The sequence below is a fragment of the Arachis hypogaea genome, chromosome 19, assembly GCF_003086295.3.
Source record: "Arachis hypogaea cultivar Tifrunner chromosome 19, arahy.Tifrunner.gnm2.J5K5, whole genome shotgun sequence".
In the NCBI taxonomy this organism is placed as follows: domain Eukaryota; kingdom Viridiplantae; phylum Streptophyta; class Magnoliopsida; order Fabales; family Fabaceae; genus Arachis; species Arachis hypogaea.
In genome coordinates, this window is record NC_092054.1 from 351,854 (window position 1) to 370,616 (window position 18,763).

Genomic DNA, 18,763 nt, shown 5'->3' on the forward strand with positions numbered 1-18,763 from the left:
ATTTTTTCGTTATGGAACCTATGAATGTGATGTGCCTGTATATGGAAATAAGGCGTGCTAGACCAAATTGTGGGACAGCTTTATGTGAGTGGCAGGAGTTAAAACTCGGACCCTGCGAGTTCTGTTGGCAAAAATTGCTTAACAAATCGGAGGGTCCGATTTGGCAGAGGCTGAAATTTGAATTTCACAGCATGCAAATCGGACGGTGCGTTTTGTATATATATATGAATTTTTATATGAATCCGTATTCTTAGCTACAACTCAGACCGTCCGACAAGCTATGAAGAACTCGCATGGTCCGATTTGTGGTGTTCTGACACCACACACAGGTCAAGCACCTCTCTTCTCCATAACCACGTCCAACCCAACCTTTGTCTCCATATTGAAATTAAAAAACGTAGGATTAGAACTCCTCAAAATAAAAAGTTACAAATTCTTTTTTATTAGTAGTGTACTATGACCTGTTAAGATCATGCTAGTTTTCTATGGTGACATGCTAGTTTTCTATGTAACTTTCAGTCAAAATTCGCAACTGTCCATTAATGCAGGATTGAAAAAGTAAAAAGTTAAGATCTGAATTTGGTTCACCTATGTAATGTCATTGGACTCGTTACAGTATGCAATAATAATTATTCCTGAGAGTGAGGGGTAAAAAATTGGAAAAAGTATTCAAAGGACAGTGCATGAAAAGGTCTTAATTTCTTTTTTTTTTTTTTAATTTTCCTTTTTCTTTTCAGAATATCATAAAATTTCAATAATTGATGAGAAAAAGGAGGAAAGTAACATATGGAGTTTGACTAGGTGACTCCAATATAATTTCATAATGCAGAACCAAAAACAAGATATAACAAAAGTAGTTTTCATTGCCTTCATTTTTATATACATACATAAGATTCTAGCATTTTTAAGTTGCATCATATGAATGACACAAGGTAGCAAAACTGTGCTAGTAATGACAGAAAAGAATGAAAAAGAAAAACATGGCATTGAAAGCATTAGCAAAATTGAGGTTGACCATGAGATCTAGGGGTGGCAACGGGGCGGGTAGGGGCGGGTTTTTGCTCTACCCGACCCCGCCCCGCCTGACATAAAACCCGCATGAAACCCGTCCTGCTCTATCCGCGGGTAGTAAAATGTTAAACCCTAACCCGTCCCTGCAGGTACCCGTCCCGCTCCTACCCGCCCCTATAATTATTAAATCCAACAAATAAAATAAAATTTTAAAAATTATATAACCACCATTTACATACATAACATAAATTAAAGTAAAAATTTATATATGATATAATATTATTAATCATTTTACTAATTATTTTATATATGTTACATATATTATATATTAAAAATATATATATTTATATATATTATATGTACCGGGACGGGTAGGGACGGGTTTAACCTAAACCCGACCCCGCCTCGCCCTGCAGAAGAACCCGCCCCGTTAAAACCCGCCCCGGTGCGGGGGCGGGGAGCGGGTAGGGGCGGGGTGGGTACCCGCGGGTTCGGGTAGTGTTGCCACCCCTAATGAGATCACAGAAATTAATAGGAAAAAAAATAATGTATCTACCAATTTTATGTGACTGAAAACACAATCAGCAGAAAAAAAGAGAACATAGAACTCTGTTTTATAACCTCAGCATTCAACCTTTCATTCAATTCAATCCACCATAGCCTTTGTCTTATATATACATTGATCAAAAGGTGAAAGAACCTTTTTTCCAATTTCAAAAGGATAGATGAGAACAGAATTGCTTTCATTTTTCAAAGGGCTTTGAGTCTTGTAGTAATTCTTGTTATGATTCCTTAATGACATTGCATTTCATAGAGAAGGCATCAAGGACATCATTATCTGTATCAGCTTGAATCTCCTTAAACATTGCCATGACTTGAATCATAGTTGGTCTCCTATACGGTCTCTCATCTAAACACTCAAAGGCAATTCTCAAACACTGGTAGAGTTCACCTTCACTGGATGCTTGCTTGATTAAGTGAGGATCTAGAATTTCACTACTTCTTTTCTCTTTGTGAAGTTGCTTACACCATCCAACCAGATTGTTGTCATCGCCAAACTCCGACGAGTCGATCGGCCTCTTCCCGGATAAAAGCTCTAGAAGTATGACACCATAACTATAGACATCACCCTTTGTTGTGCACCTAAAACTCTGATAGTACTCAGGAGGTACATAACCTGGTGTTCCAGCAAGTGTGCTCACACTGAGATGAGTGTCCAGGGCATTAACCAATCTTGCCATGCCAAAATCTGAAACTCTAGCCTCAAAATTTTCATCAAGAAGAATGTTGCTGGACTTCATGTCCCGGTGTATAATATGAGGAATACAACTATGGTGTAGAAATGCAAGTCCTCTTGCTGACCCTATGGCAATCTTCTTTCTTGCTCCCCAATCAAGCTTCGATCTGGCACGATCATGAAGAACAGCCTCTAGACTTCCCCATTTCATGTACTCATACACAAGAAGCCTCTCCTCTCCAATTTTACAGTAACCCAGCAGTGGAACAAGGTTTCTGTGCTTAATCTTTCCAATGGTTTCCATTTCAGCCATGAACTCTCTGTCTCCCTGGCCTGTTACATGAATAAGCTTCTTGATAGCAACAACACAACCATCTTTCAGCTTAGCCTTGTAGACTTCACCAAAACCACCAGACCCTATCAAGGTTTCGGCACTGAAACCGTTAGTAGCCTCGAGAAGATGCGCGAATGTCAACTTTCGCAGTGGTTTCTCAAAGGTGGCAACATTGATGCTGAGAGGCTCAGGAATGCTTGATAGTTTCCAACTGCTGCTACCTGAAGTTGGAAGACTTTCTATGTACTTTTCTCTCTGTTCCTCCTTCCAATGGTACTTCTTCACTTGATACAAAGCAAGAACAAAGGCAACAAAAAACAACACAAAGAAAACAAGGCCAATCACAATCCCGGTCACAATAGGTTGCTTCTTCTTCCAAGCATGGAAACCTGCTGCATGATTCCGATTCAAAGCTCCGTGGCAAGGTGGCAAAGGAACACCACAAAGATTAGAGTTGTTTTCGTATCTAGAAGAAGGGAAAGTTGTTAGCTGACCACCGGTGGGAATGGTGCCTGTGAGGTTATTATTGGAGACATCAAGATCACTCAGAAAAGATAGAGCTCCTAATGAAGCAGGGATGAGTCCTTGAAGGTTATTATGGGAGAGATCAAGCACTCCTATTGCTTTTAGACCACCAAAGCTCTCTGGAATGTTCCCAATCAGCTTATTGTGTCCCAGATTCAGGACCTGTAAATAGGACATTGCGCCTAAGCTTGCAGGAATGCTTCCAGACAAGAAATTGTAGGAAAGATCAAGGTAGATCATGCTGCCATTCTTGGAAAATGTATAAACCGTGACGCCGGAGTATATTCGAGTTAATGGACAGGAATGCACCATAGGAAAACTCTCAAGCCTTGCAGCCTTGATATCTTCGAATTCGACCAAACCTCCGGCTCCCCTGCAGCTTGTCCCACCTTCATTTCTCACAAATGCAAACTGCTTCCCAGAAACAGTTCCTGGCATAACCAAGCCAGCTTGATTGGCAAGATCAGAGGGGATAGTACCAGTGAGGTTGTTACTATTCAAATCTAACCATATGAGGCTTTCACATTTCCCAAGCTCCGGTGGGATCCCTCCAGCAAGTGAATTGTTGCCTAATTGGAGGATGGCAAGTTTCTTTAGATTCCCAATTCCGGCAGGTATTTCACCGGTAATGCGGTTGCTTGCCAGTGAGACCCAAACCATGTTGGTGCAATTGGAAATTGAGCTTGGAATGGAGCCTGATATCAAATTGTTGTTAAGAATCAAGGTCTCAAGGTTTCCTCCATTGCTGCATATGCCTTCATGAATCTCTCCTGTAAGGTTGTTAGCCCACATAATCAAGTCTGAAAGATTGGGAAGGGACCAAACTCGAGAGGGTATAGGGCCATTCAAATTGTTGAAGCTGAAATCAATTGTCCTCAAACTCTTGCAGCCACCAAGCTCCGCAGGCACCACCCCTTCCAGGTAATTGTCAGCAAGAAGCATCTTTTCGAGAGGCGAGGAAGAAGAGCAAAAGCCAGAGGGGATGGTGCCGGTGAAGCCATTGGAACTGAGGTCAAGAACCTGAAGCTGTGTGCAATTGGCAAGAGAGAGAGGAACAGGCCCTGTGATGTTATTGAATGCCACATAAAGGTACCTAAGACTTGAAAGTTTGCTTACAACTGAAGTGAGGAAATCTCCATGGAGATAATTCTTAGCAAGGTTAAGACTCTGCAGAGAAGAACAGTCCCCAAAAGTCAAAGGCAACTCACCGGAAAGCTTATTATCAGAGAGATCAAGAACCACAAGAGAATCACAAGCCATTCCAAGCTCAGCAGGAATCTCCCCTCTCAAGTTATTTCTCCCCAAAAAGAGTTCCTTCAAGCTCTTGAGACCTGCAAGAAGAGCCCCAGGAATGTTTGGTCCAAGGTCATTGTGAGAAAGATCCAGAGTCTCCAGAGCCTGGCAATTCCTCAGGCTGCTTGGAAACTCTCCACCAGAGACCACATTGTGAGATAAACTCAACCTAACAAGGTTCCTGCAGCTCCCAAACCCAAACCTGGAGAACATCCCTGAAAAGTTGTTGCCAGAGAGATCCAAAAGCTCCAAAGAATCCCCCACGAAACTCTGCGGCAACTCCCCGGAGAGCTGATTATGGGAGAGGTCCAGAGTAGTGAGGTTGGCACAAGAAGCAGCAAGACTAGTTTCACTGAGTTGAGCAGAGATTCGGTTGTCAGACAAATTAAGCAGAGTCAAAGCCTGACAATTGGAGAGAGTGTAAGCCAAAATCTCAGGCTGGGAAACCTGGTTCCTGGACAAGTCAAGCTGAAGCAGAGAAGCAGCGAAGCCAAAAGGGGTGGCCGTGGCGCCAGTAATCAGATTCCTTGACAAGTTGAGATAGGTGAGAGCTCGACATGGAAGAAGTTGGTGGAAGGGGAAGTTTCCAGAGAAGTTGTTGGAGGAAAGATCAAGCGTCTGCAGAGCACAGAAGGAAGAGACAGAGAGATTCCCTAAGGAGAAGTAGTTGCCACGCAACACAAGGTGGTGCAGAGAAGGCAAAGCCGTGAGAGTTGGGAGGTCAAGGGTGCCAGCAAGGCCTGCTCCGGTGAGGTTGATGGATGTGACTTCACCTTGGGAGGAGCACGTGATGCCCCTCCACGTGCAGGGCTTGGAGGAGGAGGACCAGTCAGCCAGGAAGTTGTTTGAATCAGAGGAGACATGGGAGTCCTTGAATCTCATAAGCAGCGTAACAGCATCAGAAGAAGATGTAACTGCAACTTTAACTGTAGCCATCAAGAGTGTCGCAATAAGAAGAAGAAGTGACATGTTCATGGAGGTAGTTCCTTTCTGTTTCTGTTGTTTTCCTCATCAAACAAAAATAATGATTGATTGATTATCTGAGTTGCTGAGACATTATGACTGCCGTGTTTTGGTTTCTTGTGTGGGTGGCTCTAAATACATACCTAATCTCAGCTGCTAGCTTTGATTTTGGGGCATCTTTTGGAACAAAAAGGAGACTAGTGAGTACCACTGACTTATGAGCCAAGCTGAAATTACGTGGGGGAGAAAGGAATCAATCATATTCATATTCATATCTTATGTTATTATTATTTCAAGAAAAGTGGTCCACCTCTCTCAAACACGTAATTTTGCGTTTTTGAAAATGTGCACAACAACATGCGCAATTTCAAAAAGGCCAACTCATTGGTGCCTTCAATACAGGGGCAATCACATATTATATCATTGTTTTATGTTGAGTGTGGATATATATATATCTTTCCTAATCCTCTCAATAAATTTCATATTTAATATAGTGTATAACTGTATACTGTATAGTATATTTATAACAAAATATATGTAAGGAAGGATAAGAGTAAGACACACGTGGAGCAGACCATGTGTAGCGCAAAGTACAAACAGCAGCTTGCTTCTTCACGCAAAGGGCCGTAGAAGGAACATTTTTTTCACTAATAATATTTAATTTTAATTTAATAAAAAATTGCAACTCATACAGTCATACAGATACAGGCCGAAATACCTTTTGGTAATTTGACAGTGGTGATGGCATGGCAGGTACGATGTTCAGATTGTCTAAAGTGTGGACTGTGCTAAATAAAAACAATTGCTAGATTTTCGGGGTTGTTTCATGCAAGACAGATATTGATGGTGGGGCATCAGCAAAAACAGTAAAATGAATATCACGCTATTTTTGGCACCATTTGTTACTCATACACAAACAAACAACACACTTGCTTGCAATCTCTGATTTTGAAGAATAACAGAGAACCGTTCGAATTGTAATCAAAATATATAGTATGAGTATGAGTATTTAGGTCCAATTTGGATAAACAACTTAATTAAACTCTTTTTGACAAAATAATTTAAACAATAAATAATTATATTAAAAATAACTTATAAATAAATTATTTTGTGTTTGTATTTTATTTTATAAAAATGTGATAAAAAGTAGTTGTGTTATAAGAGAAGTCAATTTTTTAACTTTTCTATAAACTCCTAAATAACTTCTTTAAAAGTTGCAATTTGATTTTGAAAATTGCATCAGACATTAATATTACTACTTTTCATAAATCATAAATTCAAAAAAATTACTTTTAAAACTTTCCAAAACTATTGGCTAATATAGGGCCCGTTTGAAAAATTCTAGAAGTAACTTTTTTTAACTTTTGACTTATAAAAAGTAGTAGTATTAATGTCTGGTGTAATTTTCAAAACCAAATTACAACTTTCTAAAAAGCTATTTAGGAGCTTATAGAGAAGTTAAAAAAAATGACTTCTCTCATAATACTTCTACTTTTCATCACATTTTTATAAAATAAGTACTTTTCGAGTTAAAAATTCAAACACAAAATAATTTATTTATAAGTTACTTTTAATAGAGTCATTTATTGTTTAAATTATTTTATCAAAAGGAGCTTAATTAAGTTGGTTACCCAAACCGGCCATAGTACCACTACTAAAGTAAGAGTAAAATATGATTAGTGCTTTATATTATTCTCTATTAATAATGAATCAAGAAAAAAAAAGTAAAACCTGGTTTTCACTAATAACTATAGTAGTATTTGTTTTTGAAAAGAGAGAGAGAGGAAGGCAGAAGGCAAGTTACGGGAATTAGGGAAAGATTGGGGGTGGCGCTCCCACGTCTCAAGATTTTCAGTTCTCAATGAAAGCTTGTTGCTTCAGTCAAACTTCACATTTGGATTTATCTTCTTCCACTTGCCACTACTCTCAATCATTTTTAATTATTAGTAAATCTATGTGTTAGATTTCCACTTTATTAAGGAAATCGCATCGCTCCAAAAATCTCTTGTGGACTTTTCTTTTTTTTGTTTTCAAATTTCAATTATATTAGGGAACATTATCCCCTTTCTAACCCAATTCTTTCACTATGAACGAATTCTGCTTAAATTTAAGTACAGAAGAAATCATTTTTGTTTATTACTCAACTTTTATTACCAATAATAGGTTTCAATTCGGTAATTAAATGAATTATAAGTTTCAAATAAATTTACCTTTTAAAAATATTGACTAGAATTAGAAGGGAAAATACGGATAAAAGACTACAGATTTAAGAAACAAATACGTGTGCTTGTATTGTAATATCGTATTCTTCAATAATGAATCTGCCTACTGAAAGTGAATCCAACCTGAAAGGAAAGATATCTGAATGAAGTAAAAATATTACGGGTGTTTAATACCAAGCTAATTCGACAAACGAAAGTAATGTATGTGACAACATCTTGTCTATGCTCACTATGCGTATTTGCTACATTCTAACTTTACACAAAGGCATATATGGATTTTTGTTTCCAGGTTTAAAACATGGAAATAAGTTAATCCAAGCAATTGCAGTTTACATATATTTGATAAGGTTTTAAATATTTTAATTTTATACATTACAATTTAGTTTATTTTGAGCTAGCACTTTCTTTTTTTTTTTTTTTGTCGTGAGCTAGATCTTAAATTAAGAGAATCGTGATGTTTGTTTTTTATCGAGAAAAACTCAAAATAACCCCTCGAAAGACAACGAGGTTTTTGACAAAAAAAAATTTAATCCGGTCTTTGACAATTACCTCGAAAGGACAACGAGGTCCCTGTGCAAAAAAAAAAGTCAATGTTATTTTTTTTTACACAGGGACTAATCAGCCCAAAAAAATATATCAGAAGCTGGATTGGATGTTTTTTTTCTTGGGGTCTCGTTGTCCTTTTGAAATAATTGTCCGGGGTCGGGTGGAGTATTCACTCTTTTTTCTTTTCTAAGAAGAGCATCGTTAGGTCAATGAATTATAGTTCAAATGGCATTGTCTCTTCGTACTCATATAAAAGGTTGCGAATTCGAATATCCTTATCTTTGAAAAAAAAAAAAAAGAGAATGTTAGAAAACTTTTTTTGGTATTTTTTCCTAAGACTATTCATTAGGAAACTTTTTTTGTAAGAAACCCAAGTCTTCTTTGGGCTTTCCTTTGTTCTAGTCTTTTTAGTTGACAATGACAATGACAATGACAATGTCTCCACCCTTTTTCGGCCTAAATACAATATCCTAAAAGGTCAATGACCAATGGGCTTTTTGGTTATTTCTTCTTGGTTTTGTTTTTTCAGTCTCTCTTGTTTCACTCCCCCCTTCCCGTACCCAAAAAAAAGGTACATTTTTTATTTTCCTCTTCTTATTCTTTTTTTTTTAGCAAAACCCTAATGTGTAACTGTTATTTCAAGTCCAAAAAAAAAAAAGAAAAGAACTGTTATCATATACTGAATAATTCAATTTGTTGTAGTAATCTAGCTGGCAATTTTATACATAATAAGATATAATTTGTTTTTGAAATTAAATTATTACTTATGAATTATCAATTTTTTGTTTTAGAGGCGAGGCAAACACAAGCAGCGTGTAGAAAGAAGGAACTAGGAAGGGTGGTGTGGTGAGGGTAACAGAAGATAGCAGTACAAGTGAGTAGTGACTAGTGAGTTGAATATGATACAACAGGAACCCTAAAACCCCCAATTAATTCATTCTTTCGAAACCCTAATCCTAATTGAAGCAATGGCGTCTTCGTCCAGTAGCGGATTGACGTTCAAGGTGCATCCATTGGTGATCGTGAACATCTCCGACCACTACACTCGCGTCAAGTCGCAGCTCAACCCTCCCAATTCCAATGCTTCTTCCAATTCCTCTGCTCCGCGGGTCTACGGTGGCGTCATAGGGGTCCAGAAGGGTCGCACCGTCGAGATCTTCAACAGCTTCGAGCTCCTCTACGACTCTTCCACCCACTCCCTCGACCGCGCCTTCCTCGAGAAGAAGCAGGAGCTCTACAAGAAGGTCTTCCCTCACTTCTATATCCTCGGTTGGTACTCCACCGGCACCGACGCCCACGAATCCGACATGCACATTCACAAAGCTGTAAGCCCTACCCTAATCCAATCCAATTCAATTCAATTCAATTCAATATATGTTCATGATTTTATACTGTCCCCTTAATCCTAACAGTTGATGGATATCAATGAGAGTCCCGTTTATGTTCTCCTGAACCCTTCCATCAATCATTCTCAGAGGGACCTCCCTGTCACTATTTTTGAAAGCGGTATGTATGTTGTCATTCGTTTGCTTTTTCATTGTCTTTTATGTACTGAGGAATGGATTTCTGTGTTATTGTTGAATGATGCTTGCAGAACTGCATGTTATAGACGGAATTCCCCAACTTATTTTTGTTCGCTCCAGCTATACTATTGAGGTTCGGTTTTCATGACTGTTTTGCTACCTTTCGTTTTTCATGTTTTAGATTGATGCTCCTTAATAAGTTCATAGATTTACTCCTTCTTCTTCCCTTGTTCTCGTTCTGTTGAAGACTGTCGAAGCTGAACGGATCTCAGTGGACCATGTTGCTCATCTTAAGCCGTCGGATGGTGGTTCTGCGGCCACACAATGTGAGGGTTCCTCATTGACCCTTAATTTCCAATATGGTTTTTAATTTGCTCAGCAAGCCTATTTTTAAGACAAACAAGTTTGGCTTCTGTTATTGTTATATTTCATAACAAATTTGATGATAATCAAATTAATGTCTCTAGAGGAAGGCCCAACTTTACTATAATTTAGATGTGGCTGACTCTTCCAAGTGGGATAAAGCTTGGCTTTTTTACAGTTGCATCTAATTAATGCCATGTTGTGTCCCTTTTACAGTGGCTGCTCACCTTACTGGTATACACAGTGCCATCAAAATGCTTCATAGCAGAATTAAGGTGCTGCATCACTATTTGCTCGCAATGCAAAAAGGTATGTGGGCACTCTTTAGTGAAAAACTGGAATTTAATGATGAGATATTCAGTAATATTATTGGAAAACTTTCCCACTTATATAAAAATATCATATTTTTAAATTATTCAGTCATAATAAATAACAAAGTTTTTAATTTTCATGTAGTTATTTATCTATTCTGGTAAAGAGATGTGGCATAAATAAAATCTTTGACATGCAACAATTAGCTGGATAAGATTTAGGATCAAAGTCATCAATTCATAAAGTAATCATTTTCTTTGGGAAAAAAAAAAGGGGGGGGGGGTACTTATTTACTAGTAGGATTTTCTATTGGTCTATCTGCATTCTGCCATTTATGTAGCTTAATCTCTGCTAAGAAAAATCTAATTTTGAAGTTTTTATTTATCACATATTTAAGCGAATTCAACACTCAACTAGTTTGCTAAGCCACGTTCAAGTTAATAGGTGCACAGTGTTTCCATGGGAAGTATTTCTGTTTCTGGCTTGAACAATATTATCATACATGATCCACATATGTTGAAACTTCCAGTAGTAACTATTGTTTCAACCTTTGTTTAAAATGCAGGTGATGTTCCTTGTGAAAATTCACTGTTAAGACAAGTGTCAAGTCTCCTGAGAAGATTGCCTGCTATTGAATCTGGGAAATTTCAAGATGATTTCTTAATGGTGAGTAGATTACTTTATCAAATTTGGACTAGGGAGCATGCATTATGTATAGAATAGTAATAAGCAGTGATAGACCCAATTTTGCCGGATATATTTTTTGCCTGAGAGCGTCACTAAAATATGCATGTGCTTTGGTCTGCCATAAGAGAAAGGAAGTTGGGTTTATATTATGATGATTAATCAATTCTTTCATGCTAGTTGTGCCAATTTATTTGTTGAAAGAGGTAGAGTTAAGGCACCATTGCAATTACATGAGGACTCTTGGTCTTGGAGGACATGGAAATTTTAGAATATTGCCATATACTGATGTTAAAGTTGTTTATAAGTAAGGATAGGGGTAAGGTTTCATATGGTTGTGGGCTCAATATCAATATCATGATTAAGGTAGCATAATTAATTACTTATGTAAAATTCTGATGCTTATGTTATCTTCTTTCCCTTTTAGGAATACAACGACACTTTATTGATTAGCTACCTTGCAATGTTGACCAACTGCTCAAGGTATGACGTAATTGCAACTGTCTTCATTTTTCTTTCAGCTTTTGTAATTGTGGTTGATGTCCCCCCCCCCCCCCCCCTTTTCTCTCCTTCCCTAATTCCTAAATTGCTCCTAAATAATTTTCAGTTAAGTATAACCTTGTATCAATAATAGCTTTTTCATTTTGATATAACTTCCTTGTCATTCCTGCAGTACAATGAATGAATTGGTGGACAAATTCAATACTGCATACGACAGGCATAGCAGAAGGGGTGGACGAACTGCTTTTATGTGAAAGCTACTTGGTTGCTCATATCTGGTCGTCTTTTTCAAAGTCTGTAGATGTAGTGTTCCCCCCTCTATCTGCTGCTTAAACATGAATTATCAGTGTTTTAGTAATTGCTCAGATTCTAAGGGAACAGAGGTAAGGAAAGTAGGAAGTTACATGTACTGGTGCCCTGTAGCGGAAGAGGAAAATAGTATTTTGTTTCTGGGTTCCTGTAAAAGTGGTTTACTAAATACGTATTTGGATTAATGTTTGCAAAGGGATGGTATAAATGTGCTTTTACGGAATTAATTTTGATTAAAATTGAATTGATGTTAATGTAATTTGTGTTTGGATACATTTTTGTCAATCTTGATTTTGAGAAAAAAGAGAATTGTTTGGATGATCATGGAATACAAAATGACTAAAAATGATATACTTTATATTACTTTTGTAACTTATCCTGTACAATAAAATTGAATATATTTAAGAGAGCAAATATTATAATATGGTTTAAAAATAAAAACTATAGATATACAATTTTTAGAAAGTATAAAGTTAATATTAACGGTCATTTTAATTAAAATCTATGATGCATGGACATGGATACGCGGATACACGAATTTTAAAATTTTATAAGATACGGGACATGACATGTATATAAAATATAAAGTATTTTTAAATAAATTATAATGAATTTTTGATATTTTATTGGTATTAAAAAATTATTTTTAATATCTTCTTTTAAATATATAAAAGTATTTAAAATATTTTTTGTTTTAATAAATAATAATATATATTATTTTTAAATTCATTTTAAGAATACATGTTAAGAATAAAATTAGACATGTTGACACGTGATAGTATTTAAGTGTGTCCAAGTATATCTGAAGAAGAATTTTTTATTTTTTATTAAGATACAGTTGGACACGACAGACATGTATGTCAGATGAATGTCGATGAGTGTCGTGTCCGAAATGTGTCCAATATGCAGACTCGATAACTCAACAAAGTGTGCGTGCTTGATAAATTAAAATTATATTAAATTTGAAATAACTGAAATTAAGATACGAATAAATTTGAACAAATAAATTTAAACAATACAAACTATATACAAAATACAAGATATATATGACATTATGTATTAGTATAAATTGACATGTATGATGCCAATGAGTAATAGCTCACATGGTATAGTCTCCCCATACTCAATTAAGAGGTTGCGGGTTCGAGTCTCATATCTTTGGTTAAAAAAAAAAAAAATTGACATGTATGATGAGATGATAAGGAATTTAGGATGGTAGATTTTTGTATGCATTGTTGTATAATTATATTACATGTATATAAAAATTGGGGTCATTCAGATAAAGACGTCTAAAACGTCTTTTTTAAAAGATAACTTTTACCAATTAAAATTTAATATATATAATCGAATAAATCGTATTATTTCTGTCATAATTAGATCGAACAAACTGATTTGGCCAAAAAATCGAGAACCAATTTTTAAACCAATCTAAATTAATATTTTTTTTGAGAAATAACTATAATACTCCTATTATAGCAAATGGCTAAAATTATATATATATATATATATATATATATAAAATAATAATAATGAGTATTTTGTCATTTTCTATAATAAAGATATTATAATTATTTTTTATAAAAAATATTAATTTAAATCGGTTCAAAATTTAGTTCATCGATTTTTTGGCCAAATTAATTTGTTTGATCTAATTTTACCAAAAATAACACAATTTAATCAATTATATATATTGAATTTTAATTACTAAAAAAATATCTTTAGAAAAAAACGTTTTAAATATCTTTATCCGCGTGATTCCCATAAAAATTTAGCCAATAACTTAATCAACTAAAATACATATTAAAATATAAAATACACGTTAAAAATAAATTATATATATTTATATACAAATACATACTAACTATTTTAACAATTAATTTTTTGTATTCATGTAACATTTTTGAATAACTTTATATTAGCTGGGAATTCTTAAAAAGATTAACATTTTAGGTTCAAAACACGCAGTAGATCGAAATATTCCAAACTTTAAAAAACTTTTTTCCTAATCCCTTTTCTTTCTCATTGTTGATTGAATGGGAGACAGTCTCACTAGAACTTTGCAAATGAAAACAAGTAGTCGATATGAACTAACCACAAAAATAATTTCTTCATGCCACTACGTAAAAATAATGCAGTGCAACAACCCATGCATTACAAGTTTACATAGATATATTTAAATAAAAAAAAATTCGCGGTGTAATCCCATCGTCTAAAAGGAATTTAGTTTTAACACACCGAAATATTTGCCAAAAGTAAAAGTCATGATGATGCCTCTCTTTTACTCTCGGTTTCTTTTTCCTACTTGGTGATCGCATGCCACTGTGCCTTGCCATTACAGGAAAGCATCTTTTTCGAGCAGCTTTAGAACATCATTTTGATTGTTTAGCTTCGCAACATCAATAGGAGTTTTCCCGTCCATGTTCTGGAGAGTACTGCATATTGGACGAGATAAGAAACAAAGTAGGATGAACAATTTAAAGATTGTATCCATTTGTGCACATAGTTTATTAAATTGGCATGAAGAGTTGGAAATTATCAAAAGCGATAATCTGACATTACTTACACTGCAGCACCATTTTCAAGGAGAAGGGCAACACATTCCTTCCTGCCATAACCAGCTGCATAATGTAGAGCCGTGTTCTTATTCTTATCCAAAGCATCTACTTTTGCGCCTGCCTCAAGGAGAATTTGTGCACACTTCACCTGGAGTAATATCAAGAGCATCATTTCAGATTTCAGTCATAGAAGAGCTTAGCTATAACCCTAAACTTCTAGTTTCCGATGAGGTTTCCTTTGCTTCTCACACAACTTAGAAGAAACAGGAAGCTCAGAGAATGTCAGTACCATATAGCACCATCCACACTCCACGGCTATTATTGCCACTAGCTACCCCCTTTACCACAAACCACAACCACCAATGCTTTAAATCCTCCATTGCTACCAAAATTACAAATTTACAAGAAACAAGAAAATAAGATGTAAAAGATGAGAGAGTATTTTACTGCATATTAGCATACCTCTCCATATCCACAGGAAAAATGTAAAGCAGTTCTTCCCTCTGAATCTTCTTCGTCCTTGTCAGCGCCAGAGGCTAGAGCATTTTTCAAGCCCTAATTGAAATGTGTAAAGTTTTAGTTCTCATATAGCTTGCTAAATCATACCCAGAATAATAAAAAAAATGCATGAACTTAATATATATATATATATATATATATATGATTTCCTCCAAATGGCAAAATTGATTCTATACACAAACACACACACACACAGAGAAAGGAGGGGGGGGGGGGGGTTGCAGTACCTCCACATCACCGACACTAGCAGTTTGATGAACAATTGATTCATCTTCACCCACATCTTCTGTCTCATCTGGCACAGCATTTTCAGCAGAAGCAGCTGCTTCTCCAGAATTTGGCACCATGGCCTGTCCCAACTTCCGCAAAACGTCCTCATCATTCCAATATCTGCACAAAAGAGAAACACTTCAGAAACTATTTAAAATTCAGAAAACAGTGAACTGATAGAAATTTGGAAATGGCCAAAAAGATAAGAAATTTTGCCATCTAAACCTCATCATAGCAGCAGGACCACCAGTCTCTATCTCATCTAAAATATGCTTCAAAGATGGATCTTCTTTTATGCGTGCCATTCTCTCCTCAAGCTGATCTTTATTTGAAGGACTAGTAAGACTTTCAAGCATGGAAGACATAGATGGATCCTGAGATAGCCAGTATAGATATGTTATCAACCAATAGATATTTTATATAACAGAGTACAGGGAGTTTATAAATACCTGCATCAATGCATTACCCAGGCGCTCAGCCATGGTCATGAAGTTAGGATTCTGCATCACCTGCTGCATGGTAGAATAATATTGCTGATTATCGAAGCTAGGGATACTATCCTGTGTTGCACCATGAAAAGTTTTCTGAAGCTGCTCAGCCATTTGATTGAACGATGGGTCTTTTGCTATCTGCTCAGCCAGTTCCTTGATACTTGGATCCTATGCATTCCGGATTTTAGCATTAGTAATATGGACTTGAAATGCATGGTTTATATTGTTGTCTCACTATTGGCTTCAAAACAATGCACACTAAGATCCAAAAAACTGGCATGTACAAAAATAAGATTTTCTATAAGATGGAACATACCCAGAAAGTGAAATGAAAATGCTCATTAACAATAACATGGCCAATCTTTTCCTAATTCCAGCAGACATAACATATATAGTACAATATCAAAATAAAAGAGACAATGACATACATTGAGCAAACCAGACATTGCGGAGAAATCAAAAGGATTGGGTGGAAACCCAGGTGCAGATCCAGAAGTAGCTCTTTGTCCTCCCTGTGAATCTTTCGAAGATGTTTCATCCTTGGAGTTTTTATTCTCTGCTGCAGCAGCCTTGTCATCTAAACAAACAAAAGATTCAGAAGCAGCTTTTTGTCCTCCCTGTGAATCTTTCGAAGATGTTTCATCCTTGGAATTTTTCTTCTCTGCTGCAGCAGCCTTGCCATCTAATAAAATATTCACCCGTGTTAAACTAACGCAATTTAAGATCCAAAACCTAAGACAGTTATTTAACATTGTAAGTACAAAAACAATTGAATGGTGAGGAGAGATTAACGATAACAATCTAGGAAATATACAAACGAGAAACACACACCAGACACACATACACATACAAAATAACAAAAAAATTAACAAAATGGAATAGAACGTTCACATGGTGGTTTCCACTAAAAGGAAACGGTAGACAAAAACAGATCCTAAGTAATAAGAGCAGGTATTATAAAATCATGAAAGAAACGAGAAGGGAGCCAGAAGAACCAAGAGGTAATACTAATTTCCTCTCTAGTTTTGATTTCATAAACTTATGTGCGTATATATATAGAGACTTTCAATTACCAAAGTAAATGCCAAAATTGCCAGTCTTCGTATGATCGTATCCTAATAATGCAGGAAAATTTTTACCAAAGCCATATCCTAAATTCGATGCACAACAAGCATAATGAATTGATTTTCACAATCTACAGAGAAACAAAGAATGGAAAAACCATGGAGCAAAGTTCGACTTGGAATATATTAAAAAAAAAAAATATCACGGAATTGGGGGAAGAAAGAAACGAATCCAATAACAAAGTGTGAAATTAGAAACTGATACAGATGTAATTACAGCTACAAATCTAGAAACCGCGGTGCGCCGCGAACAACACAGAAATGAAATAGGAATAGGAATAGATGTATAACCAGAAATAATTTCCTTTTGGGAAGTGGAAGCCATAGCGGAAGAAGCAGCTGAAACAAAGAGAAGGAGATATTAGGGTACGATTAGAATGAAGATCAAATTATAAGTAAGGAAAGAGGGTTCGAAGCTGAGACCTGATTCTGATTCTGATTCTGATTCTAATTGGGAATGGATGAATTGAAAGCGAAGAGTGAGTGAGACACAATGGAAGCGAAACAAAACCAAACCCCTAAGTTTTGAGGGTTTGAAGGTTTCAGACTAAAGCGACGAGTATATTATTTATTAATTATTAATTACTGTTGTTAAGTTGTTTTACTGAGCTGAACAGCTGAAACAGAGAGAGAGAGAGAGGTGAATATGATAATGATATGGATTGGGCCCTCAAAATTCAACTTTTCTGTCATATGAATGGCCAACTCTATATCATGTGATTCTCTGTTACCCACATCCTCTCACGTCAAAATTAATTTCTAATTTTAACAGTGATAAATATTAAATATTGTAATTTCTATTTAATTCTAATTCTAATTCCTCTCATTGTTTTTTTTTTTTATCAAAGATATGGAGACTCAAACTCGCAACCTCTTAATTGAGTATGGGAAGACTATGCCATTTGAACTATTACTTCTTGACCTAATTCCTCTCATTGTTACTATAATCCTACAGTAAAATTTAATTACAAAAAAGAAATTAACTTTTTACATTGTTAGTATTTGTATAGAACAAACTCTCATAATTTTAATCTATTCATTTTTTCTGTTATGTATTTTATTAAGTATCATCTTTCAAATTAGTGTGGAAAATTTATATATCACACTATTATGATTTTTGTCAACTTTTATCACTAAAGAATATATTCTCAAGTTTTATTGTATGGTAAGTTACCCTTACCAATAATAATGTATTTAGGTTTAGTTTGATAAAACTTTTATTTTTTAAAAGTAGTTTATAAAACTAATTTTTAAAAGATGATTTTTTAAAAGTTATAACATTTATATTTGGTAAATTAAATTAAAAATAGTTTTCAATAAATACAAATAATAACAATTACGTTTGATAAAATAGCTTTTAAAATTTAAAAATATTATAATAGACAAATGTAAACGTTAAATTTAAAATTAGTTAACATAATGGCACCGGATTCGATGGTCCCAGAACGTTTAGACCATTAAATAGTCCCATAATAAAACATGTTTTTTAAGTTTTTTAATAACTGATAAATAGTTCTTATCTAATTTTAATTACAAATTAATCCCATATATTTTATTTAATCATAAAAACTATTTTTTATTTTATAAATTTTTATTTTATCATTAATCTATTATATTTATTAACAATAAAAAACAAAAACAATAACGAATTAGATCTTCCATTGATCGTAATAAATTTGTTGGCTATTCCAATCGATTAAAAGATTATATTTGATCCGTGACGTTCATCCAGGGCTGTAAAATCGTGTTTATTTGAAAACCAATCGATTGGATTATCAAAACAATCGATTGAATTTCAGGTTTCCATAACTCAATCGATTGGATTGTTATCACAAAACAATCGATTAAAAATTACAAGGGAGCATGGTTTTTGCAAAAATCAATCGATTGGTCATATTACCAATCCATTGAACAACGACTAAAATGTGGGTTTTTAATTCAATCGATTGCTTATACTACCCAATCAATTAAATGTTTCAAA

General features: G+C 35.2%; 3 protein-coding genes across 3 annotated transcripts; 1 reads left to right on the top strand and 2 right to left on the bottom strand.

Moving 5' to 3' along the window:
• Nucleotides 1-1,598: 1,598 nt before the first annotated feature.
• On the bottom strand, nucleotides 1,599-5,668 carry LOC112752058 (brassinosteroid LRR receptor kinase BRL3). The gene has a single exon (XM_025801437.3). It carries the CDS (start codon nucleotides 5,373-5,375, stop codon nucleotides 1,794-1,796), a length of 3,582 nt encoding a protein of 1,193 aa, XP_025657222.1. The 5' UTR covers nucleotides 5,376-5,668; the 3' UTR covers nucleotides 1,599-1,793.
• A 3,217-nt stretch (nucleotides 5,669-8,885) lies between these two features.
• LOC112752056 (COP9 signalosome complex subunit 6a) lies at nucleotides 8,886-12,096 on the top strand. The gene is made up of 8 exons (XM_025801436.3): nucleotides 8,886-9,456; nucleotides 9,544-9,637; nucleotides 9,726-9,787; nucleotides 9,902-9,980; nucleotides 10,234-10,326; nucleotides 10,895-10,995; nucleotides 11,441-11,496; nucleotides 11,687-12,096. The coding sequence occupies exons 1-8, from the start codon at nucleotides 9,100-9,102 to the stop codon at nucleotides 11,766-11,768; spliced, it is 924 nt and encodes a 307-aa protein (XP_025657221.1). The 5' UTR covers nucleotides 8,886-9,099; the 3' UTR covers nucleotides 11,769-12,096.
• Nucleotides 12,097-13,911: 1,815 nt separating this feature from the next.
• Nucleotides 13,912-17,464, bottom strand: LOC112752055 (ankyrin repeat domain-containing protein 2B). Its single transcript, XM_025801435.3, has 9 exons — nucleotides 17,206-17,464; nucleotides 17,074-17,121; nucleotides 16,087-16,340; nucleotides 15,617-15,826; nucleotides 15,393-15,541; nucleotides 15,125-15,287; nucleotides 14,841-14,933; nucleotides 14,387-14,526; nucleotides 13,912-14,255 (listed from the first exon to the last, which is right to left on the bottom strand). The coding sequence occupies exons 2-9, from the start codon at nucleotides 17,105-17,107 to the stop codon at nucleotides 14,156-14,158; spliced, it is 1,143 nt and encodes a 380-aa protein (XP_025657220.1). The 5' UTR covers nucleotides 17,108-17,121; nucleotides 17,206-17,464; the 3' UTR covers nucleotides 13,912-14,155.
• Between the last annotated feature and the right edge of the window lie 1,299 nt (nucleotides 17,465-18,763).

Coding starts and splice junctions, on each gene's coding strand:
- LOC112752058 (XM_025801437.3), bottom strand. CDS start 5,375: ATGAACATGTCACTTCTTCTTCTTATTGCGACACTCTTGATGGCTACA.
- LOC112752056 (XM_025801436.3), top strand. CDS start 9,100: ATGGCGTCTTCGTCCAGTAGCGGATTGACGTTCAAGGTGCATCCATTG. Junction 10,996..11,440: donor TTCAAGATGATTTCTTAATG/GTGAGTAGATTA, acceptor TTTCCCTTTTAG/GAATACAACGACACTTTATT. Junction 11,497..11,686: donor ATGTTGACCAACTGCTCAAG/GTATGACGTAAT, acceptor TCATTCCTGCAG/TACAATGAATGAATTGGTGG.
- LOC112752055 (XM_025801435.3), bottom strand. CDS start 17,107: ATGGCTTCCACTTCCCAAAAGGAAATTATTTCTG. Junction 15,288..15,392: donor GGTCCTGCTGCTATGATGAG/GTTTAGATGGCA, acceptor TCTTTTGTGCAG/ATATTGGAATGATGAGGACG. Junction 14,527..14,840: donor TTTCCTGTGGATATGGAGAG/GTATGCTAATAT, acceptor ATATTACTCCAG/GTGAAGTGTGCACAAATTCT.